Raw genomic sequence first — 25556 nt, 5'->3', positions numbered from 1 at the left:
TGTAAACTATCAATTTAATGTAGTAACAATGTCAAAATGCCCAGTTTGGAATGGTTATGAGGTGCATGAAATCTTATCTATCATGACAGTAATGTGATGCACTCAATGTTTCCACTCACACAGCACATCTGCCACTCAAGTAACATGGGAAACATTCATTCATGGCAGTGTGAGATGCTGGACACTGACTAAGGAGATGCTAAGGAGCTGCCTCAAGGAAAGCAAAGCTGGTCAGAAGTCAAGTAACTTATCACACTCACTGCCCTCAGTCTCAATCCTCTGGTCTTCTGACATAGGACTTAAGATTAAGGACATAGTAATCACCACCATGGAAATGACAGCCATCAATACAAAGCAATCAAATCATTCCAGGTATAATCCAGTGAAATTCTTTTTACATACAAGAATTCTGATGCAGATCATGTAAATCCATACCATATTATATGAATACTACTTTTGACTGTGACTGTCAAGTCCATACCAAGTGTCATTATTGAGATTACAAAGAAAGAATTGACACTATTCTGAACCATTTCCTTAAGAAAAGAGCACCATGGGTGTGACACTGACATCCTTCTTGAAGGTCCTTGTCAGCAATGAGTCCAGCAACCACAACACATGTCATGTCATGTCATGGAGATAAAGCATCACTATCTATCTACCTGCATACCAGGCCAAGATTTCACTTGGTTTTCCCAGACAAGCCTTGTCTCATTGTATGAGATGTAGGAATATAAAATGCTTAAAAAATACAAATGCAAGCCTTTGGCTTCATTGAAAATTGACTGCTACCCTTCACTGTCTGACACTATGGTCATACATGTTGGCACTGATCTTTTGGACACTGAGCTAAGATGCCATTCACCTTCCACAAGTGTCCCTTAGGAATTTTATATTGCACATTATAAATTCTGCATGGCATTCATGTTGACCAGTGGTCTGTACAAGGAAGTGTCAGAGAATACTGCAAAGGTTCACAACACTAGAGTGATTCTGTGACTGATAGTTCATGGAGTCTTGCCTCAGCCAGCCAGTGCAACAGCTTTCCTGTTGGAAGGGCTGACATGGGTTCCTCCTTTCACTTTCATGTGCTCAACAATACTTCAACAACCCTCTCATATTAACACTACAACCCATTTATTACTTTCAGACAGTTCTGTTAACAGTTAGGCCTACCACAGTCCATTACAACCTATTCATCATACAGTACATTCCTACTCACTCACTGACTCATTTAAAATTTAATATCACAAGTAAGAAAATAAATCAACAAATTATCAATAAGACACACATGAGTCGCTCAAGTTTCTCTGCGATGGCAAGAACCGATCGACTGAGGGAGTGACAGGTGACTTAAGCTGTGGGGTCCTTCCTCATGAGCTCAATGTCTGCCTGGATCATATCTGTCACCAGTGCCTGTTGTAGGAGACAATACATAGGCTCAGTATTACAGCACAAATAGTATTAAAGAACAAATAACAAGACTATTGAGGTAATACGCTGAATATTCTATGAAGTTTACTGATGTTGCCCTAACTTTACAATCAGACTAGTGTATTTTGTCTTGTACTATCAACTTTTTCTACATTAAGATTTTTCCTCAGCCTTCTGCAATCTGGTAATCATATCGCTAACCTAAGTCTGCTCACAGAATCTCCACTCTACCTGAAAGTCATAACTTGGCTTCCATCCCAGCTTCTGCCGTGCCTTTGTGGAGTCCCCTTGCAGGAAGTCCTGTGGAACAAATATTCAATTAATAAAGGAAAAATGAAGGTTTTTACTGTTAAGAAGGTTTGCTTATGGAGCTAACTAAGGTGGTCAGTTGGTGCAGTAAGCAGGCAATGTACTTGTTGGTGAAGTGCTCAGCTGTCGGTGAAACTACAAATTTCATCACACGCACCTTTCATGTTCATGCATGAAGTCTTGATGTCAGTGTGGTGGCATGCATGAGCGCCTCAGAGCTAACATTTCCTTGTGTTATTGTGGTGACCAAGTGTTGGCTTAAAACATGTTGTTCAGGTGTTTGCTGTAATCAAGTATTTTCAAGTGATTTAAAGTGACTGAATACAGCAAGGTGCCATTCTGACAGGTCATCACAGTTATCATGGCATTTGTTGTCCAGTGTGTGCGGCTGTACAGATACAGTGGTTGTTCTGTGTGATGTACAATGGTACAATGGTGCCCTGCTTCATGTGGATGTTGCACCTCTTCCTCTTGTATGTGTGTGTTTTGTTGGGTTCTGCCACGAGTGGCGGGTTGGTCAGTGTTCAGCTCTGAGGGTGGCCTTCAGGCACACACAACACATGTCAGTGTCACGTGTATACAGTAAATGTTATTAGTTTCAGAGCACTTTCTTAGGGCAAATTCCATGCCAGTGAAAGCATTCTCACTTACATCTCAAGAGACAGCTGGCCTACTTGCCGGGGAGAGCGATGCAAGCAACTTGGTTTCTCCTAACAAACCCAGTCAGTCTTTTAATGGTCCTGTAATACATATGTTGACATTTCTTTGTATTTCAGTAAAAGAATTTTCAAATATGTTCAAGGAAATCTATCCCTATGTAACTGCTAACTGCAATGAAGTATTTGCATGCATACCTTCACATTCCCTATCATGTTTATTCTTATTCATAAGCACTCCCTCACATCTTAGTGCCCAAACCTTGGAAGAGAAGACCCTGTCATCAGGTTACATAAATATCAACATGCTCAGGTCTCTTCAAATTTATGGGCCAGCAGCCAAGCTGGTTTACTCTTGCTGTGCTCTGCCACTGTTTGCATCTCATCTCCTCCATTGATCAAAACAGATGTAAAAGAACCTCACATCAAGGCCATCAAAGCCACTCTACTTTCATGCATTCATAACCATTCTTCATTCATCCGTATCACATAAAAACACTCTTCCGTGCTCTACAGACACCTATCTTATATCGTGAAGCAATCTCTGAGGGAGGAAATCACAAGTAAAGGGCTTCCCTAGTACCTGTGAAGTATATGGATAAAGTATTAATCTTTCTCCAATGTCATGTATTTTCAGTGTTTGATTGGCAGTCCTTGGTGAGGTTTTTTTCAGACAGTAACCATTCTACTTGTTTGGTCACATGTCAAGTCATGCTGCTGCTTCATGCCACCCTCACTTGTACTCTCATTGGGGAGATAAGTGCTTAATTTGCTTTATATACATGCTGACACTACACAATATTTAAAATGAATCAATAAAAGCCAGGACATTAATTAGTCAAAACAACATAATAAAACATTACAAATAATGTTATTGCTCTGGAGTCTCACATTCTACCGTAAATACTGATTAAAGGTTTGCTAAGTTTTGTGGTCTTGGTGTCCACAAAGTTCACTATACTTACACCATCAAGCAGGGACACTCACCACTTCTGCTGGACGGTAGTACTTGGGGTTGATGGTGACTCGGATGATGTCACTGCCCTTCTCCTTGCCCACCTCAGCCTCACCAGTACCCTCCCAGTAGATCTCCCTCCCAATCTATGGCCAACATGGAGAGACAAGATGGAAGTGACTGTACAACTTGTAAAGAGTACAGAGAAGCATCAAGGAATCAAGTCTATACTTGCAAATCAAGATAATCATGATTCAAAAACATTACCTTACTATTTTTTTGAAGTTACAAATGAAACGGTTTGTGCTTTGCCTTTAATTACAAATGCAGAATTAGCAGGTGACATAGAAAACCATAAAAAAATCATCTTAGATATATTGATATATACTCCTAATTATGATTCACCCACACCTTAGCTTGATATCCTCATTACAGTAACAATAATGACTGCAAGGGATCCATCTTATTTACCTCCTTGAAAGATGCTTCCACAAATTCTCTCACTGAATGTGCTTCCCCAGTAGCCAAAACAAAGTCCTCAGGTTCCTCTTGTTGCATCATCATCCACATGCCCTGTGTAGGTGTACAGACCATGTTACCATGCCCCTCAATGCATTCATCACATCATAAAAGAATGAATATGAATGAAAAGAATTGTATGTACATCTGTTTTACAGTAAAGTTTCCCTCCACACACCTTCACATAATCCTTGGCATGACCCCAGTCCCTCTTGGAGTCGAGGTTTCCGAGTTCAAATTTCTCCAGATGTCCTAGGTGAATCTTGGCCACAGAGCGAGTAATCTTGCGGGTGACGAAGGTTTCTCCTCGCCGCGGAGACTCATGGTTAAAAAGAATCCCGTTGCAGGCAAACATTCCATATGACTCACGGAAATTAACAACAATCCAGTAGGCGTACAGTTTGGCGGCTCCTGTAAGTGAGGATACGGTGTCAGTAAAGAAGAAAAGGATTATCTGAAGGGACTGAGAGGAGGTAAGATGACAAAAGGATCACAAGGATAGCATGGATATTGTAATAGCAAAGAGCAGAATCACCTGTATTTGTGGATACAGTATGGCAGCTATTGTAAGTTAAGGTATAGTATCAGTAAAGAGAAGGGTCATTTTGAAGAGACTGGGAGGAAGTAAGAGCCAAAAGGGTACACAAAAGTAGCAGAGATACTGTAAAATCACAGCAGATACCTACATTTGAGGATAGTTTTATAGTTTTTGAGAGGAAAATGCATGAAAAGTGACACGAATAAAGTGTCCTAGAATGAAGTAAGAAAATGATACGTCAAACAAGATATACTAAAGTAAAACTGATGCAGAGAATGTGAGAGGATGAACCACTACAATATCATAGAACAGTGTTGCAGAGAAAATGAGGGGAACAGAGAACCCAAGAACTGACAATGGCACCTTCATTTCATAGAGGAGTTTGAAGAGGCAGGCAGGCTAAAATATGCTCTAATGTAACAGCACTTGATATCAGAAGAACCCAGGAAACTTTACCATAAGGAGATCTTGGGTAGAATGGAGTCGTTTCTGTCTGTGGAATTTCTTGAACCTTGCCGTACATTTCTGAGGTGGAGGCTTGATAGAATTTGACCTTCTTGTCCATGTTACACGTTCTGATGGCATCTAGGAGCCGCAGCGTTCCCATGGCATCCACATTGCCGGTATATTCAGCCAAGTCAAATGAGACCTGAAAATACAGAGGTTTATTAAAATGCAAAATAAAAGACATACAACAAAATATGAGTTCTAACATTGTGCTTTTCAGGTAATAACGGACTTAGATTATTAAGGAAAAAATTTGTGTATTTTGATTAACTATTTCTTGCATTTAAAGAAATATGAGGAAGTCTTTACAAATAGATGTTTTTGAGTTTCAGCACCTTAATAATTAATTCACATTATCTATTTTTCTGTTACTATTTTGGTGTCACAGTAAAGCACAAAATAATGATTCTAAAGTTAATGTGATCAAAGGCCATAAAAAAAAACATCAATACATTCCTATCATCCTTACTAATATACAGCTCATATTTCTGTAGAGATAACTGTATTGAATTTTTTACAAGCACAGAGAAAAAATACACATAACATTCTGCAACAAATAAGTTTGAAAAGCATTCCTTCATCTGTCTACTGTTCTGTATAGTGTATTTGACTTCCTTGCCTTGACGTGGCTCTGTGCTCCGAGGTTGTAGATCTCATCAGGTTGCACTCTTGAGATGATCTTGACCAGGCAAGCAGAGTCAGTCAAATCACCATAGTGGAGTGTCATCCGCCCATTCTTATGGATCTGGAAAATGTGGAAGCTTGAGTCACTGCATCTAATATTCCAATGTTTCTATCTCTCTTTTCAGTCATTTAGTTTACAGAAGTTAAAGAGTACTTTATAATTCATACATAACATTGTTTTAGTAAGTGCTATTCTGTCTAATTGAAAAATCTTCATGAGTACAAATTACAAAATCTATAAGAAGTGTGAGTAAAGTTGTTGTTGTGCTTTGTCTGGGTTTTATCTGGAATGCCAGACAGATATACATATGTACTTTATATGAAGTTAGGAGTAACATATAACATGCACAAGTATGTTTACCTTGGGATCCTCATAGAGGTGACGGATTCTTCCAGTGTTGAAGGTGGAGGAGCGCCTGATGATGCCGTGTACCTGGTAGCCTTTCTCCAGCAGCAGCTCAGCCAGGTATGAACCATCCTGGAACAGTGAGCCAAGCCAGTGAGTGCGTGCCAACAGCCATCAACCATACTCTGACAGGTGACATGTAAGTACAAATATTCCCTTCTTGTATTGATTATATATGATCCTCATACAATTCCTTAAGATTATTATTACATGTGAATAGTGAGAGTAGAAGAGATGTGTCAAGTATTCATACCTGGCCAGTAAGACCAGTGACCACAGCACATTTGGTTGTTGGCAGAGGGGCCATGTTGATGTCTCACAAAATATCCTTCCTTATGGGAAAGAAAATAGGGTTTTTTCTGTTTTTTCACAATTTTCACTCATTATTATGAACATGATGATCCTGGCCAGGTCATTTTTCTAACAGTATGTGAACACAAAATCACTGATGCTCACTGACTGGCCTGCATATTCCTGGCTGGTTCTAAGATTATATGTGCAATACCAGATCATTTGTACCCAGGTAATCTGGTATTTTCAAAGTATATGTGTTTCAGCATGAGTGTATCGTTCAACTGCCACACATTTTATCATTCTTTTGCCCAGCTGGATAAAATAATCAGCTTAATTTTTGTGGTGCTTTGCTGTCCAGGTTTTGTGATATATGTGGTTATAAATGACTAATGATGGCTATAGAAAATCATGTCATTTGTTCATTAATTCTAACTTAATCTTTTGCTGGGAAAAGAAAAATGAAAGCCATATTTTTGAATGATACTTTATCATGACTGATTGATTTGTTGACTCTTGCATGATTCAGACATCAGAAGTGGTTTTAACGAGATATGAAAGTTTGCACACCACGAATGATTCTGGTATCTCTCAGTACTCATTATTCATTACTCATACAACTTAATACTCACAGCCCAGTAATCATTACTCATCAACAAGGTACTCACAGCTCAGTACTCATTCAACTCCGTATTCACAACTCAGCACTTATTAGTCATAAAACTCAGCATTCATAAAACACTTCACCACACTCATACAACACAGTATCTCAAAACATAACAGTAGAGACCTTGTTAAGCTTTGAAGCACCGCGTCCGTCTGCCTGTCAAGTGATAAAGTGACCTGAGCTGTCCAAGATTCAGTCATTGTAAATCTTTCCTAAAATCCCATTGGTAATATTTAAGCAATCTCCCTCACCTGGCCAGTGATGCCTGTGAGGAGTGCCCTCTTCACCTCCGTGCCCTGTTCACCCTCAGCCATGGCACACACAGCATACAATAGCACACAACTTTCAGTGACACTTCCTACTCAAAGAGTCAAGACTCAGTCAGCCGTGGCGCTGAGCCGCTGGCCGTGCTGGCAAAATGAACAAGTTGCCGCGTACCATTTCAGCCAAACATATTTTCATGGTTAATCTATCCTTTCTAATTGCACATTTCCTACTGTATCTAAGTTTTAAGACGTGTATGGTTTATTGACAGAGTTATTATAGATATAGGGTGTGTGGTTTACTGGAAATGAGGAGGGTTAAAATAGCATCTTGTATCTGGTAGGGTCGTGTTGACGTGTCTGTTTGTTTACAAGAGATTGCCGACCGGTGGAATATGCGGGATGGGACATGTAACTCAGGAATGAGACATTTTTCTCGAGCCTGGAAATGGTTTATTATCTCCCAGTGACTGATTTCGAAAGGTATAGAGAAATATAGTCAAGTTTTCATGAGTATTTTTTCCAATCATTATCAAATTACCGGCAGAATCATGAAAACACTCGTAAATTCCTTAACACTCCCACTTCCCGTACCTGAAGTCTGAGGTCGAAAGTAAAATTGTAAATGCAGTATACTACACAGTAGCTGTATGAAATTAAATGTTAACTTCACTCGTAAAAACTTATAACAAAGACTACAGATGTGATACGTCAAGCCTTCATGAGTATGTGTCCATGTAGAATTTTTGTTGAACTGCCTTTAGAATCATGAAATAACTTGATAATCCTTCCAGTCGATGCGGATTTTTTTTTTCTCAAAATAACACTAGAACCATGAAATCCTTGGAAATCCACTGAACCCTCTGGCTTCAAGTTGTCTAGATGCAGTACTGAAATGTACGTAAAGGAAAATGGTCTCATTCGACTGTATTATCTACACATATTGCGCTTTGGTGGACGTGATATGACGATTAGTATTTCCTCTCTCTCTCTCTCTCTCTCTCTCTCTCTCTCTCTCTCTCTCTCTCTCTCTCTCTCGCCAGGTGTCACAACATGTATGAATGCAGCGGTGATGCATTAATTTCCTATAGCGTGTATGGGTACTCCTCACAGTACAAAATGTCAGGTGTCGACGTGAGTCCGTGAGAGATATATGGGACGTAATAGTGATAATGGCCTTATAAACATTACTTTCAAGGCTCGCATAAAAAGAAATATAGATTCTTACGTCATTTATGGTATTTTTTTTATCCTCATTTCGCGTGATCTATACCTTTAAGCACTTTACGAAACCCCGTAGTAACTTGCACTAAAGCCTCTATAAGATAGCTGAGTAAGACGTAGAAGTGTTTCAGCTGGCCTGTTAGTACCTTATAGTATGTGGAAAATGAAAGCAGGAAATTATCAGAGAGAGAGAGAGAGAGAGAGAGAGAGAGAGAGAGAGAGAGAGAGAGAGAGAGAGAGACTGATATGATGTTACATGAGTAAATGAATAACAAGAAGAGAAAAATATACCGGGTATCTCTCGCCAAGACTAACAAATATAATGTTTGTTTAAGCAACGTTACGAGTAAAAACGATCTGCTGTGCCTTCCAACCACTGGTGCTGCAAAACGCGGACTTTGACAGGTGTTTCCCAGAGTAGAGAGCGACAACTGCAGGGAAGTGACGAGGCGCGGACCTTCCTTCCACTCACGATGCTGCCTGGTGTGTGTTTGAGAAAGCTATATCAGTGCACAGGCGTGGACACACACACACACACACACACACACACACACACACACACACACACACACACACACACCTTGACACGTCACCTGGGCAAAGGAGAAGGCAGGACATTAGTGAAATGGATGCATATCAGCGTACGAATACCTCACTTTCCGAAACCCTTATCAGTATTCAGTAGCTACCATGCCCTCGTATCATGCTGGCTAATTCTTAACAAACCGATGTGGCAGAAAAAAATCAAATTTCGCTCAACATATTTGGTGAAATGAGTTCTTGAAATCACAACAACCATCTCGCCTCCTTTCATTATTTCAACCTCGTGTTATTAAAAAAATGTTTGGTTTTCTCAAAAGGATTGTTTTTAAAGGACATGCACATGCTTGATATAGTTATCAAGTGTGTTTTCTTATTGACAATGCATAATTCTAGTTAAAAACTATGACCAGAATCATGAAAATACAACTTGAAAACCTATAACTTCCGTTTGAGCCTTTAAAGTTTTCGAGATGAGAAATATTTGGAAATGTTGAATCGAAGCTCATCACCTACTCCCTACATATCCATATACTCTTATTATAGCTTACAATGAACAGTCAACGGCCCCATGGTACTATAGTGGAAAATAGTAGAGATGAAGGTGATGATAACATTGCATTGAGAAAAAATATTAGTTTATCGCTTCTCAGAGGAGGGAGATAATAGCTAATAGATAACAAAGGAGATTGATTATACGTTGTCAGGTTTAATAATAATTTTTTTTATATTTTATCTTTAATATATTTTTCGGATTGACGTCAGGAGAGTTCGATTTGCTATTCATATTTTTCCCTAAAGAGTTAATTTGATTTTTATGGAAATATAATTATGTGGTTTATCACACCAAGTAGCGCCTCATAATTTACTTTTTATTTCACCTCTTCCTTTATGGCAACAAAGTGGGCATTTATTCTATCTTATATTTTTGCCCTTCCCGGTGCTATTATATAGAAAAAAAAAAGTGTTAAGGAAACTACTTCATGTTTCTGTGTTGGTTAAAATGCTGATGTATTGATTATAGTTCCCTGATTTTTGCTTTGACATAACAGCACGTATGTATGTACACACACACACACACACACACACACACACACACACACACACACACACACACACACACACACACACACACACACACAGACAGAAAGAGAGCAACGTGGGACACCATCATTACATATGTTTGTACTACATCTGTATCATACCTACCACCTCGACCCTGCCACGTAAAGGCTATTGCTGTATGTCCAGTAGTAGTAGTAGTAGTAGTAGTAGTAGTAGTAGTAGTAGTAGTAGTAGTAGTAGCAGCAGCAGCAGCAGCAGCAGCAGCAGCAGCAGCAGCAGCAGCAGCAGCAGCAGCAGCAGCAGCAGCAGTAGTAGTAGTAGTAGTAGTAGTAGTAGTAGTAGTAGTAGTATATATATATATATATATATATATATATATATATATATATATATATATATATATATATATATATATATACTGCTCGCTACCAATACATGGCAGCACCGCCGCTGTTCAAACTTTATCCCACACCACAACTTGTTCTCCACTGTGTGTGTATCTCTTCCATGTGTGTAAGCACTGTGCATTTTTTTTTTTTTTTTTTTTTTACGTAGGGAAGAGGGCCAGCCAAGGGCAAAAAAAAGAAAGTTTGAAAAAAGCCCACTTGAGCGCTGGCTCTCCAAAGAGTACAAAAAGTGCCAAAACCGTCAGCCAGAATTAGGGGAGCAAATGCCTCGATACCTCCCTCTTAAAAGAAGACAAGTTGTAGGAATTCGGAAATACAGATGCAGGGAGGGAGTTCCAGAGTTTACCAGTGAAAGGGATGAATGATTGAGCGTACTGGTTAACTCTTGCATTAGAGAGTTGGACAGAATAGGGATGAGAGGAAGAAGAAAGCCTTGTGCAGCGTGGCCGCAGGAGGAGGGAGGCATGCAGTTAGCAAGATCAGTAGAACAGTTACCATGAAAATAGCGATAAAATATAGAAAGGGATGCAACATTTCGGCGGTGAGAAAGAGACTGAAGACAGTTAGTCAGAGGAGGGAGTTGATGAGACGAAGAGCTTTCGATTCCACCCTATCAAGCAAAGCTGTGTGACTGGAACCCCCAAACATGCGAAGAGTACTCCATACAGGGACGGATAAGGCCCTTATACAGAGTAAGCAGTTGGAGGGCGAGAAAACTGGCGGAGACGCCTCAGAACACCTAACTTCATAGAAGCTGTTTTAGCAAGAGATAAGATGTGAAGTTTCCAGTTAAGATTATGAGCAAAGGACAGACCGAGGATATTCATTGTGGAAGAGGAGACAGTTGAGTGTCATTGAAGAAGAGGGATAGTTGTCTGGAAGGTTGTGTCGAGTTGATAGATGGAGGAATTGAGTTTTGAGGCATTGAAAACTATTAGATTTTCTCTGCCCCAATCGAAAATTTTAGAAAGATCGGAAGTCAGGCGTTCCGTGGCGTCCTCGCGTGATCTGTTAATTTCCTGAAGGGTTGGACGTCTCTGAAAGAACGTGGAAAGATGTAGGGTGGTATCATCAGCGTAGGAGTGGATATGGCAAGAAGTTTGGTTAAGAAGGTCATTAATGAATAATAGAAAGAGAGTGGGTGACAGGACAGAACCCTGAGGAACACCACTATTAATAGTCCTGATTGGCTGTTACCGTGGCTCTGCTTATAACCAATCAGATGGTACTGTGGGTGGGACAATGCTGGAGACAGTAGTGACAGCAGACAGAGAGGCGCGGCTGCATGAGAGCCAAAATAACTCTGTTTTGAATTTATCTCTTATCGGCCGTCAAATAAAAAAGAAAAAAAAGTCTGATGCCGATATGCGTCAAAATGCTTAATATCGGCGCCGATAATCAGCCCACATGATAATCGGTCGATCCTAATATATATATATATATATATATATATATATATATATATATATATATATATATATATATATATATATATATATGTATATATATATATATATATATATATATATATATATATATATATATATATATATATATATATATATATATATATATATATATATGTATATATATATATATATATATATATATATATATATATATATATATATATATATATATATATATATATATATATATATATATATATATATATATATATATATATATATATATATATATATATATATATATATATATATATATATATATATATATATATATATATATATATATATATATATATATATATATATATATATATATATATATATATATATATATATATATATATATATATATATATGTGTGTGTGTGTGTGTGTGTGTGTGTGTGTGTGTGTGTGTGTGTGTATATATATATATATATATATATATATATATATATATATATATATATATATATATATATATATATATATATATATATATATGTGTGTGTGTGTGTGTGTGTGTGTGTGTGTGTGTGTGTGTGTGTGTGTGTGTGTGTGTGTGTGTGTGTGTATATATATATATATATATATATATATATATATATATATATATATATATATATATATATATATATATATATATATATATATATATATATATATATATATATATATATATAGTAGTAATAGTAGTGGTGATGGTGGTGGTAGTAGTAGTAGTATAGTAGTAAAAGTAGTAGTAGTAGTAGTAATAGTAGTGGTGATGGTGGTGGTAGTAGTAGTAGTATAGTAGTAGAAGTAGTAGTAGTAGTAGTAGTAGTAGTAGTAGTAGTAGTGATAGTGGTAGCCGTAGTAGTAGTAGTAGTAGTAGGAGGAGGAAGAGGAGGAGGACATTTTGAACGTGTAAGAACTGAAATGTACTAGATGCGATGCAGTGTGTGTGGGAGTCATACACGTGTATGGATGGTTACAAGTGCACATGTCAGGTGTAAGCAGGTGTTTCCCTCCATAAACATGAACAGGGCAAAAGCATTTGCTACATAACTTGAGAGAGAGAGAGAGAGAGAGAGAGAGAGAGAGAGAGATAATCATTTAATGCATGTTATCTATTTGAGCCATATGTTGAATTATTAACCTCTCTCTCTCTCTCTCTCTCTCTCTCTCTCTCTCTCTCTCTCTCTCTCAAGTAACAATATGCGTATATACAGTAATTCTTAGTAAAATACGGAGGTTATAATATGCAGGTAATTCGAAAATACTGAAAATTTTGTAAATAATTTTAGATCTACACCATTAAAGAAATATTATGTTAGTGTACGCTGTGTAGCGCTGCATAGGCACCTGTGCTGCCGTAATTTGTTTACACAGGTGTTGAGCTCAGGTGTGCGCCGAAGAATGAAGGAGACAATTGTAGGTAGAATGAGATAAAATATAGATATTCCTTCAGTCATTTTGTGTTTCAATATTCTTGTAGTAGTATTTCGAAGGAGTTGACAGCTTATTGACTTTTTTTTTATTTTTTATTAAGACATTTGTTCATAAGGTAAGGACATATAAACGTTTTTTCATATAATATAGAACATTTAAATATCCATACAGTAATAGTAATCGCAGGACATTTAAAACACATTCATACACCATCAACGTATGGGATATTTAAATATTCATTCATTATATTGCAGGGCACGTCTTAAACATTCATTTGGTAATCGTATCACATTTAAGCACTCATTCATACATTACTCGTTAATAAACTTCTATTCATACAGTAATCATGGGACATTTATACACCCATCTGTTTATTCAGTGCTCGTTTCTAGGTATCTCTTTATGCAGCAATCACTGTAAATTTATTTTTCCCATTTGTTATAGTGATGTATGAAAATTTAAGCTACTTATTTTCTTGAATAAAGACGTGCATCTAGGCCTATGTATCATGAATATGCACCCTAGGCCTAATGATCAATAGCACACACAGGCCTATTAAGTAATAACGTAAAACCCAAAAATGTCACCCATAAAAGTGCCGCCCAGGGTGGACCACCCCTACGTCCCCATTTAGGTACGGCACTGTCAGAAGTGACCACTTGTGCCTCAATACAGGTGGAGAGAGAGAGAGAGAGAGATTTTCTATTGATTTTTTCGTCCGTGTTCTTGAAAAATCAGAGCTATATATAATATAGTATGATTTTATTGTTAATTCTTCTCGTATCTGTTCACTTGGAAGGCAATTTTGGAGCACCCCCGCTTTCTATTAACAATCCCAACGAACTTAAGTAATCTCTCTATCTGTCTCTCTTGGAAATCAGAACAAATATGCTTTATCTTCACTCTCTCTCTCTCTCTCTCTCTCTCTCTCTCTCTCTCTCTCTCAAGAAGAGTCAGCTGATGGTGATGGCTGAGCAGAGAGCAGTGAGCAGCGACGCCGAGGGGCTGATAACATTACCGCCACTTCACCACTCTGCCAGCCTCTAGAGTGGCGAAATACATTAATGCACACCTGAACAGATACACCTGCTCAAGTTTCCCTGTATTTTCCCCCTGTAAGACTGGCTGTTTTAGGAGAGTGAAGGTGAAGACTTGAGGCAGTGGTAAGTACATTCCTGCCTCGTCTTGGAAATGGTGACTAGCTGGTGTTGTTACGGAATATCATCAGTTTGTCACGTCGTGGCAGGTGAATCTTGTTTTTAGCAAAGCTTTATGAATATGTGCGTTACTGTCTTTCTAAGCTTTATCAGTATGTGCATTACTGTCTTTCTAAGCTTTATCAGTATGTGCATTACTGTCTTCTATGTGTTGATGTTTTCTAAGTATTAGTGTGTTATGCTTCATCACGTCTTAACTAAGTCAGAACTACCACTACGTCCAAACTCGGTATAAATGGAAGGTAAAGATTTATACCTGTGATGATGACAATACTATAATGAACTAGGGAACACTACTTGACATAATACAATTTCACCTGCCGGAATAAGACATGATAATAACGTTTTTTGCCCTCCTATCTCATATCCTCACCTCTTCCAGGGCTGGTGTACCTGACTGGAAGATTTGCAGAAATGAACAACAGCAATCAGTGAAATGATGTCCATTAGTACCAGTGATTGTAGGTCAATGTTGTGTGTTGGGCATGTGTGTGTGGACTTGATCAACCTGTGCTCTCACTACCCTGAAGAAGGTGCCAAGGTTGGTACCACCACTGCCAACAACAGGTGACTATTGTGTTCAGGCCATCCTTTAGTTTGGAGAGGTTAGTAATGTTTAATTTTGAATGTGTTTTGATTAGTTTTGGATTAATCTGCAAGCTTTTGAGGTAAATTCTTATATTCAATCAGTATCTTAAAGTATGTGATGAAAAGTGCATTTTCTTATGCACACTAACCTAAACCTAACCTGATCAAAACTAATTGCTGCAATAGATATGAGAGATTCCGAATGGGATCTGTAAGATGGAGATATGTTATAGATTCTACTAATATTAGAAAAAAAGTACAATAATCAATTAATATCTACTGTTTTAAGTAATCCCTTAGTTATTTGTTAAGTGATGGGAGCTGCTGTCAAGTAAGCAAACACATGATGATATCACAAGTAATTATTGTACGTCATGCCTTCATATTGTAAAGATTGTAAGGTCATTCTAATTCTTTTAACTGTTCTTTATAGAATGGTGCATGTGCTTGATTTAGATACAATTGTTTGTTTCCTCATCCACAGGTAAAGGAAACACAAGGAATAGATAAACTTCACAGTGTGTGATCACTGAATGATTACTAATAGCAAGTGAGCAGGTTATGTACTAGCTTCTTTTTTATATGACTGTATTGGCAACTTCTGGGAGTGACACATCAGTCTTTTTATCAGTTTATCTCGCCAAATAAGTGTACAAACTTGAGTGGATTAGAAATCTTTGGAAGACAGACAGAAGTGCATCTTGATGGTCAGGATCATGAGCGCACGTGAGAACATCCTGTGCGTTGGTCTTTGTTGCCTCGACATCGTAAGTCTGGTCTCTCACTTCCCAAAGGAGGACACCGACCAGAGGTACTACATGCCATCATTGACTTCTCTTGCTCCACCACTTGTCAGAAACTCATCAATTGAATATATACAGTATATCATCACCATATTTATTTTTACATTTTCAAAAGAGATCTTTACTCTATAATTTGCTCAAATTCATAAACTTTCTTTATTGATAATTTTTGTACAGTGTTACAATCCTAATTTTTTTTTTTTTTTTTTTTTTTTTTTACAGAGTAGTCATTATTACAACCATCGCTTGAGATGCTAATTTGATTCAACTGCCCTTTATTAACATGAGCTGCATATAAGCAGACCTCAAAGACTTGGCTAAGATGTGGTAACTATGCATGTCTAGATGTGTACTTTGAGGGAAATAAAAAAAAAAGATCCTTGAAGGAAATTAATTTCTCAGTTGATGGCTGTGAAGATCTGGCTCTAAACATGATATTTGAGGAGCAGATTTGAATGTAAATTTTTTTTTTAGTAAGTAATGATGGTTGTATGAACTCTTTCAACCTGAACCCTTAAGCTGTGGCAGTGGCCATTGTGTACACACTCCAGGTACAATTTGTAACTTGCAAAACTACATGGCATTGCATCCAGGCACTGGAGAATAGGTATCCCTGTGCATCTCCCTTTAAAATATTCTTTGCTGAAAACCTGCTATAACATTGCTGTTTAGGAAAAAAAAAAAAAAAAAAAGCATGCTTTTGAAGACAATGTAAACTAAACATTTTCAAATTAGTGTTCATTTATGGCATGTTTCTATGTATGCGAGGGAGATTTCCTATATCATCATCATAAATACTATGTTTCTCAGTTTTGACTTTTGATCATATTTCATGAATATTATTATTATTATTATTATTATTATTATTATTATTATTATTATTATTATTATTATTATTATTATTATTATTATTATTATTCATGAAAAAACAATTCCACTGAACAAGTATGAATGGTATCCATTTGCATTTGAATCTGAGTCACATGAAGTGTATTACCAGCTCATATGAGAGGCAGTACAGCTTTTGGGTTAATTAGGTCTAGACTTGAAGACATTTGATAGCTATATTGGTTAATGATAAGATAAAGAATGCCACATCTGTTCCTCATTTATAGTATTCTCATTAGTCTGACAAACCATTTTTCTCTCTCTACAGTGTGAATATAATATCTTGCTGGATTTTCTTGGAATTTAATTTTCTGTGCTTGTAAAATCTACAAATATATGTATGTATGTTTAAGCATGATGTTCCTTCAGTATGATAACTCATTCATTCTAAAGATTATTATAAAATTCCACTAATATCCAATTAAATAATGCCTTGTACCATATTTTATGGCATATTTAGGTTGTGTTTTTAATTCCTCAAACCACTTGTCATAATTGCAGATGTGTAGTTCGAATTTAAATTTTCATTTTAGTTGCAAGTGTGTTTCCAGTTGTTTGGTAATTCATAACATTAACTGCAATCTTCTCCCCTACTTCATTGTTTTTGAGACTAGGTTACTTTATTATTAGTAATTATTTCCAATGTTGACAAAATATTTGGATAAAGAGAAGTACAAATAATAAGTTTGCTAATATAATGGACCAGAAAGAGAGGAGACAGACAAGGCTTGGATTGTGCAACGGTTGAATGACATCATGAGTTGACATGTAGACCTGTGATGTGTTTACATGATGATGCTCTTTGTATGCCAGAAAGTATGGTAATTGCTTAACTGAACACTCAGAACTTGACCCAGATCTTCCGTTAATGGATCACTAGAGTGGGAGATCCTTTTTTATTTAGGAACACAGTTTCAGTATTTTTTGCTAAATGGCATAAATTTGTTAGATGCCTGGAGCAGCGGTGGCAGCGTGGCGGTAATGCCGCTAACAACAGCACTGTGCTGGGGCTGCTAGGGGCTAAGGCAGCATTTTTAGGCACCATTGCTGACTCCCACGAAAAGAGGTACAGTAAAGTTGCCCAGTGAGTCACCAACCTGTGGCATTCATGATCTCTCTCAGTTAAAGTAACATTCCTTAAATAACTCAATATCTGAATAATATCATAATGGTTAATTAATCAATACTGGTTTCTGTTTAGCTTAAAACTTCATGTAGTAGTTTTTGAATGTTTTTATCTTTGTACCTACTAATACATATTGGTAGCCTTCTGTAGTTCTTTGTTTACATCTTTCTTTACTTTTTTTGAGAAGTTTTGTTGTTGTTAATATGCTTGATTCCTCATTATGAATTAAATATCCTAATCATTGTGACATGCTTGAGGGTTGTGTTCACTATACCATTTCAAGTGATAATTCTTTTCCATGCCAAGTGTCTATAATACTTCAAGCCTCATGGTATATACTGTGATTACTATCCTGTGTTTTGTCTTAGCTTTTATTTTGTCTTTATGTAGTGTTCCATGATTCTCTATTCTGATATATTTTTTCCAAGTCACAGCTAAATGTTTCACTTACCAGAACTTACATAACATGCTACTTTTACCATACCCAAAGATTTCTTCTGAAGATCATTGAAACCATCCAGGTTCCTTCTTGATGATTTTGCCAAGTACGGTGTGAACACAGAGAAAGTAGTAGTGTGCAAAGGATGTGAGTGCTCCACTTCCTTTGTCATCCTAAGCCGTGCCAGTGCTTCCCGCACCATCATTCACTCCAACAAGAATCTTCCAGAACTCTCTGTGGATGACTTTGCACAAGTTGACCTCACTCCTTACCAGTGGATCCATTTTGAGGTGGGGCATATTTGTATGTTTTCAAGTGAGAAGTTATTTTGTATCACTATTGGCATATTTTCTTCATTCACTCCTGATATTATGTAATTTGTCATCTTGTGTGTCCATGTAGGTGTGTGTCAGCTTTTCTCAAATTACTCCACATGACATATAGTACTGTACTTGGATTCAGATCAATTTCTCATCTGCTCTATTCATATATGTATTTGAAATGATTTTGCACATCGTCATAGTCATTGTGGCTTCTTATCCTCCTTGATATTATGCATCACCTGTAGGCACACTAAAGTGTGCGTTTACATGTGTTCATGTTCCTGCAGGGTCGGAATGTAGCCAATGTGGCCCAGATGATTAAATTGGTGCGAGAACATAACAAAGGGCTTCCACAAGGTGAATTCATCACTACCTCTGTGGAGATTGAAAAAGCCAAACCAGAACTGGAAGCACTTATTCCTCTTGTTGATGTGGTGTTTGTCTCCAAAGACTTTGCTGTCTTCAAGGGCTACTCTAACATGGCAGAGACCCTTGAGGGGGTGAAGGCTATGGCACACCCTGGGTAAGGTATAGGGACTGGGATAATGGTGTATTGGAAATTATTATTATTTTTTTTTTTTTTTTTTTTTTTATGGTTCACTACTCCTTATTCAGCAGCTGATGTTGTTGTCCTCATGTGTCCCACATACAGGGCAGTGGTGGTGTGCCCTTGGGGAGAGGAAGGGGCCAGTGCTTGCCAGGGCAGTGAAGTGATGGTATGCAGTCCAGCTTTTCCCCCTGCTAATGTGGTGGACACCCTTGGGGCTGGTGACACCTTCAATGCTGCTACCATCTTTGCCTTGGCACATGGCAGTTCCCTAGAAGATAGCATCAGGTTTGGATGTCGCATTGCAGGTGCCAAGGTGGGAGTGATAGGGTGGGAACCACTGCGGGGCCTTCTTGGATCAGGTACACTGCTGCTCAAGAAGGAGGCTTCTCTGGCCACCTGATACAGGGAAGTGGGAGGTGGGGGATTGGCTGCAGGGAGTGTTGAGGGCGTGGTGTGTGCAGCATGGGTGTATCTTCTGGTACTGTTGTTGCTGTGGCAGGTTCTGTCTGAGGATAGTCCCAGCTGGGGTCTGGAGACACCACCACAATGAGGTGCTGCCACACAGGAAACACTTACTGGTGGCTTTGGACCATCATGTTAATATTGATTAATGTTTTGTAGTATATCTATTATTAAAATAAGGAGCCTCCTGCAGTGTGCCTAGCACCAGCTGGTGGAGGAACCTGGTGCTGCAGTGGCTGCTACACTGGGCCACAATTAATGAGATTCCCTATATCTGCACCACAGGGAACATCTATCAGGAAACAGTTTTTATATATGCAGAAACATGCCATCAGTTTTCTCATGGCAACCTGAATAACTGTGTAAATGGTAAAGAAATTGAATGTATGAAAGAAAATAAATAATTAAGAGTAATAAACTATTTGAAATCACCCCTTTTTTATTATGTTGATTAAATTGTTCACCATAAATTAATCATCAAAATATAGTGGTGTGTGAAGGGAAATTCTTTGGTGTGGTAGCAGTGTTACATTTACTACTTGAGTCCCTTGGTTTTGATACATGGCATGAGAGGTAATAATGTGTATGGTTTAGTTTAACATTGACTATAGAAGAAATAATAGTTACAAAGTGATAGTTTACCCCAGATGAAATACATGTTCAGTAGTGAAAGGCAGTACCAGGCCAGTCATATATCATTCATGTTCTGTGTGCTCATTCATTATATTTGAATTAATATCATTAATTGAATTGAATTGAATTCATTATATTTGAACTGGCTTTAAAAACCTTTAGACAATAGCATAATCAATTTCATAATATAGTATCCTATTTTACTGAAGGATGTGAGTTGTGAACTTATATGGGAATGAGTTAGTTTTTTTTACAGCGTGTGTGTGTGTGTGTGTGTACATTGTACAGGAACACTTTGTACTGTACTGAGAAGGTACAGACAGATAAGACAACGAGAGTAGGAAACCTGTAGCAACCACATCAACAAGATAAGGAACTACAGTAATAATAATAATAATAATGATAATATAAAATATGGGTTAGGTAAGAAAAGACACATTGAAAACACACAAATATATTATGTATAAAAATAAGTTACGTTGAACACGAAAATAATCTAATTGTTATTTTGTTGAATGAAAAAAGAATGAGTGGTTGTGACTATCTCACCGCGAGATGCAGTTAGTTTGGCTGAGTAACAGTCAAAATTCTGCAGCTGCGTCAGCGAAACGTATCGTGATATGTGAGAAAATTTCGATTTTACGACACAATTAATCTGGAATATATGAATAGAATTCAAATCTTAGATGAAAAATTATAAAAACTACTATAAGATGTTCCATAATTACTGGCACTGATGCTAATAAAGAGGAATAGTTGTTATATAATCCTGTATGCCCGCAGGTTGTCACCGATGGACACACGGCGACACAGGCCACAGGGTTGCCAGTCTGCGGTTTACCCGCCCAATTGGACTGTTTCTGATGAGAGTTGGCGGGGAAAGAACGACAGCCGCGGGTTGGCTGTTTTTGGTCTGTTTTTGCATACAAAGTCGCGGCATATTGGGCTGATTAGCTTCAAATTTCGAAAACATGTCTTGATGCATTAGCACTCGATTGCGATAATCCTTATGCAAGAAGGATTATCACAACAGGAATTTGATCTCATTAGGGCCTCGGCCTGACCTCCCGAGCACCCGAGGTCACATCCTACTAACAAACATCTCTTGGGATGATTATTTGACCTGTGGGTCAAGCAACACCTTACAAGATCCACCCCTCATTCAGCCTCTCTGAGGAGGCTGTCATGTGACCTGCCAGACATTTTATCCTCTGTTACGCTCAGTCACCTTGCCCATTTTCCCTCCTTCGTAGGTACGTAAGTACACCGCGGCTAACAGGCTGACGTCTGTCTCCAAGTCACCTGGGATCGCATTGTTATAACCACCTTCCTGAGGCACATCTGCTTGGACCATCCTCTGTTTACCAACAACTGGTTTATCTATTTTCTCTATTTACTTGTTTTCTTCTTTGTTTTATTCTTATTCTTTTTTCGCTATTGTCATGTATGCAGTTATTGTTATTATTGTTATTATTATCATCATTAGTATTATTGTTATTATTATTATTATTATTATTATTATTATTATTATTATTATTATTATCATTATTATTATTATTATTATCATTATTATTATTACTTTCATTATTATCATTTTAGTTTTTTATTAACATTATCATTATCATTATTATTACTATTATTACTATTGTTATTATTACTTTTATTATCAGTGCAAACACACACACACACATACACACACACGCCCGGTAGCTCAGTGGTTAGAGCGCTGGCTTCACAAGCCAGAGGACCGGGGTTCGATTCCCCGGCCGGGTGGAGATATTTGGGAGATATTTGGGTGTGTCTCCTTTCACGTGTAGCCCCTGTTCACCTAGCAGTGAGTAGGTACGGGATGTAAATCGAGGAGCTGTGACCTTGTTGTCCCGGTGTGTGGTGTGTGCCTGGTCTCAGACCTATCCGAAGATCGGAAATAATGAGCTCTGAGCTCGTTCCGTAGGGGCAAATCAAACAGTGAAACACACACACACACACACACACACAAACCGCGTAGTGTAGTGGTTAGCACACTCGACTCACAATCGAGAGGGCCGGGTTCGAGTCCCGGGAAGCGGCGAGGCAAATGGGCAAGCCTCTTAATGTGTGGGGTGTGTTCACCTAGCAGTAAATAGGTACGGGATGTAACTCGAGGGGTTGTGGCCTCGCTTTCCCGGTGTGTGGAGTGTGTTGTGGTCTCAGTCCTACCCGAAAATCGGTCTATGAGCTCTGAGCTCGCTCCGTAATGGGGAAGACTGGCTGGGTGACCAGCAGACGATCGAGGTGAATTACACACAGACACACACACACATAAGTTAGATATTTGGATTAGCATAATTGTTGACTAATATGAGTGGCATTTCAATTCATGGGCAAAGATATGATGAAATAAATTGTCACAAGGCTGATACGTTCAAAGCTGGAATATGTAGCAGTGGTGTGGTCTCCGATCTCTGAAAAAGATATAAGATTAGAACGGATTCAGAACATTGCTACAAAGATGGTGTCATAACTAAAGGACCTAACATATGAAGAAAGGCGTTGAAGGAAATGGGACTGCCAACCTTACAAGATAGAAGAGAACGAGGAGACCTAATAACAATATACACTACAATATAATTAATGGCATTGGAAAGATAGACTAGGTGCTGGTGACAGAAGATAGAAGGACAAGAGTATGATTTGGATGAGGCAGTGTGGGAAAGATATTGGAAAATACAGTTTTCCACACAGAACGGTGGAAAAGTGGAATGAAGTTGTCACAGCACATAACGTGCATAACTTTAAGGAAAAATTGGAAAAACGGAGACATGGAGACAGGACACTATGAGCCCCACTCGAACCCTGTACAATACAACTAGGTAAAACTAGGTAAACACACACACACACACACACACACACACACACACACACACACAATTTTTCTGGCTAAGGTCTGGCGGCGCGATGACGATGTTTACGTACTAAAAGATGCTGACTATAGATAGGACTACAGGCATAATGAAGCCCTTGTGTCTATCGGTTGATACAGGGTTGTGACAGTTTTTTTTTTGTTACTATTTGTAAACTCTCTCTCTCTCTCTCTCTCTCTCTCTCTCTCTCTCTCTCTCTCTCTGTTTTTGCTCTTGCTCCTCCTCCTCCTACTGCTGCTGCTCCTCTTCCTCCATTTACAGTAATGCTGATGACAATGAGCATGTCGAGTTACCGGATCTAGCCTAGTAATATGTTAAAAATGAAAAAAAAAAAAACTATTGAATGCAACTTGTAAGTATGAATTAAGTATTATGTAGTAGGTTAAAAAAAAGTTACTGTACATTACATAAAGATGTGTATTCCTTTATGTTATACCTCTGACAGTCATCTTGAGTATCAAACATACATATTTGTGATGGTTCAATTTTTGGGCTGTTTTCCGCTGTTTTTGAGAGAAGTCGTGGTTTTGGGCTGGTTTGGGATTCCGTTGGAACAGTCTACGCTGGCAACTCTGACACAGGCAAGCATTATTCAGGGACGGGAGCTCCCTCACTCTAATTGAGAAGACTACCTCTCTGTGCAGTTATTTAGCAAGAAAACTACAATTAGAATAACAGTATAACCAGTGGTGTGTTGTTGGTGGTGATATGGTGGATGTGGGCCGGAAAGCGGTGGGAGGAAGGGAAAAGAGGACTGCGGCTGTGCGGGAGTGAGACAATTTCCCGCTCCCTGCCAGCATCCCACAGATCGGTAGTACGCGCGCGTTGGCGGTGGTGGGTAGTTCGTGACGCCTCTTCTTCGCTGCTTGTCCATTGCCCTGTCCAGCTTTGTCATGTGCAAAAATGTGGGGCAGCGGTGACCCCTCGGCCGCATTCCCACTGGGCATCCTGCTCCTCCTGCTGGCGGTGCTAGGTGAGAGGCGGGACGGGAAGACATCGGGTGGGTTGCAGTCATGTTTACCTGCACTCGGCAAATATCTGATTTGCTCCTTGGTGACCGTGTGTAGTACCCTCATATGTCTTTCCTATTTCCCTTTGACCTGGTGTGTGTTGGCTAGTGTTTGGCAGGCATGGGGTAAGCTGTAATTGTGCATAATGCGAGGAAAGTGTCCTAGAAAAGGAGAGAGAAGGAAGCCACCCACGCTTGCGCACTGGTGAGGACAAGGCAGCCTCTTGAGCCTTGTCCCTTGCCTTGGCTTCTGTTCCAACAGCGTTTACCTGTGCCATGCCATCTGCCTCATGCATCACGTGCATCCCTGGAGCTAAAAGTGAAGCCAGGTGCCTACTCATGCACTGTTGGCATTCCTATCTATCATGACGAAAAGCTTCGTAGCGGTGACCGGGTGAAAATTTAACCGCGGAAAAAAAAAAAAATAAAAATAAAAACAGACAGTGCTATGTGTGTGTGTGTGTGTGTGTGTGTGTGTGTGTGTGTGTGTGTGTGAATCAATAACACGCATTTATTGTTCAAAACAAACCCAGATAAGAGTTTCCCCATTAAACTCCGTTTCTCTGACAATACCCGAATCGTAACACGTCAGGATTTGTTCCATTGTGGTGGTGTCCCCGAACCCAGCGTCTGTCAACCAAGAAGAGATGATATACGAAATAAGAATACTAAGAGACAATAGGAATGAAAGAAGAAGTAAGGAGGAAATAAGAAGAAAGTGATACGCGAGGAAGGCTATAAACAGGAGTGCGGGTACCAAGATTGCAATACTCGTCGCAACTTGGTGGATAAAGGACAGAAACACCACAGAGGAATATTAACGAGAGTCGAAGAGTAGCAGCAGACTACAAGAAGAGTTATCCAGATGGGCATCACTAAAGTAGACAAGGAAAGCGGAAGTGATGAGGCTCCTGATGATAAAGCAGTAGTTACAATTACATGTAAAAACACAAGTGCTCCTTAAATTCGTAGGGGGTCGAAGGTGCAACATAGAAACGAATACTGTAAGTTGAATTGCTTTGTCTAATATTCGTCTTGGCGTGAGTGATAGGTTAGACCGTTAGAAGCAAGAGTGCACCAAAGAACTGTTTTTGTCTTTATAATGTGTTGATATTAGCTTCATAATTCCTAATGCTTTGGTTGTAATGCACCATAATAGACCGTGCAGACAGCTAAACAATAACCGAGTTAATGATGCCCAAACTTATTGTGTGTTTATTATGAAGATTATCTAAACATTTGGCCTTCTATTATTATTATCATTATTATTAT

The 25556-nt window shown here is 38.6% G+C and overlaps 3 protein-coding genes across 20 annotated transcripts in view; 2 read left to right on the top strand and 1 right to left on the bottom strand.

Annotated features, from left to right (window-relative positions):
* Positions 1-8937, bottom strand: LOC123507377 (GDP-mannose 4,6 dehydratase-like). Of its 9 annotated transcripts, none has more exons than XM_045260180.1 (10): positions 8926-8937; positions 6262-6340; positions 5964-6080; positions 5538-5663; positions 4868-5060; positions 4052-4284; positions 3826-3927; positions 3387-3500; positions 1666-1734; positions 1-1416 (listed from the first exon to the last, which is right to left on the bottom strand). In XM_045260180.1, the coding sequence occupies exons 2-10, from the start codon at positions 6313-6315 to the stop codon at positions 1354-1356; spliced, it is 1071 nt and encodes a 356-aa protein (XP_045116115.1). In that variant the 5' UTR covers positions 6316-6340; positions 8926-8937; the 3' UTR covers positions 1-1353. The 9 variants fall into 9 exon arrangements, with proteins under 9 accessions (XP_045116115.1, XP_045116116.1, XP_045116110.1 ...); XM_045260181.1 differs by having other exon boundaries at positions 8911-8929; XM_045260175.1 differs by lacking the exon at positions 8926-8937 and adding an exon at positions 8798-8920.
* Positions 6016-20153, top strand: LOC123507379 (ketohexokinase-like). Of its 6 annotated transcripts, XM_045260184.1 has the most exons (8): positions 6131-6147; positions 14292-14506; positions 14943-15165; positions 15633-15959; positions 17789-17905; positions 18487-18694; positions 19015-19250; positions 19380-20153. In XM_045260184.1, exons 4-8 carry the CDS (start codon positions 15853-15855, stop codon positions 19675-19677), a joined length of 966 nt encoding a protein of 321 aa, XP_045116119.1. In that variant the 5' UTR covers positions 6131-6147; positions 14292-14506; positions 14943-15165; positions 15633-15852; the 3' UTR covers positions 19678-20153. The 6 variants fall into 6 exon arrangements, with proteins under 6 accessions (XP_045116118.1, XP_045116119.1, XP_045116117.1 ...); XM_045260182.1 differs by lacking the exon at positions 15633-15959 and having other exon boundaries at positions 14943-15127; XM_045260183.1 differs by lacking the exons at positions 14292-14506; positions 15633-15959 and having other exon boundaries at positions 6016-6147; positions 14943-15127.
* Positions 20154-23813: 3660 nt separating this feature from the next.
* Positions 23814-25556, top strand: part of LOC123507362 (low-density lipoprotein receptor-related protein 4-like) — a 91422-nt gene continuing 89679 nt past the window's right edge. For 4 of the 5 annotated variants that reach the window (XR_006675643.1, XR_006675641.1, XR_006675642.1 and 1 more), the window contains exon 1: positions 23816-24248. Coding sequence is in view for 2 of the 5 variants with exons in the window: in XM_045260158.1 (XP_045116093.1) it covers positions 24179-24248 (70 nt within the window). In the remaining 3 variants the exon portion in view is untranslated. Of the gene's footprint in view, positions 24249-25556 lie in introns of all 5 variants that reach the window. The other variant, XM_045260160.1, reaches the window with a different exon arrangement.

The sequence above is a fragment of the Portunus trituberculatus genome, chromosome 22 (genome assembly GCF_017591435.1).
Source record: "Portunus trituberculatus isolate SZX2019 chromosome 22, ASM1759143v1, whole genome shotgun sequence".
NCBI classification, from domain to species: Eukaryota; Metazoa; Arthropoda; class Malacostraca; order Decapoda; family Portunidae; genus Portunus; species Portunus trituberculatus.
This window is presented reverse-complemented; position numbering and strand designations above follow the sequence as displayed.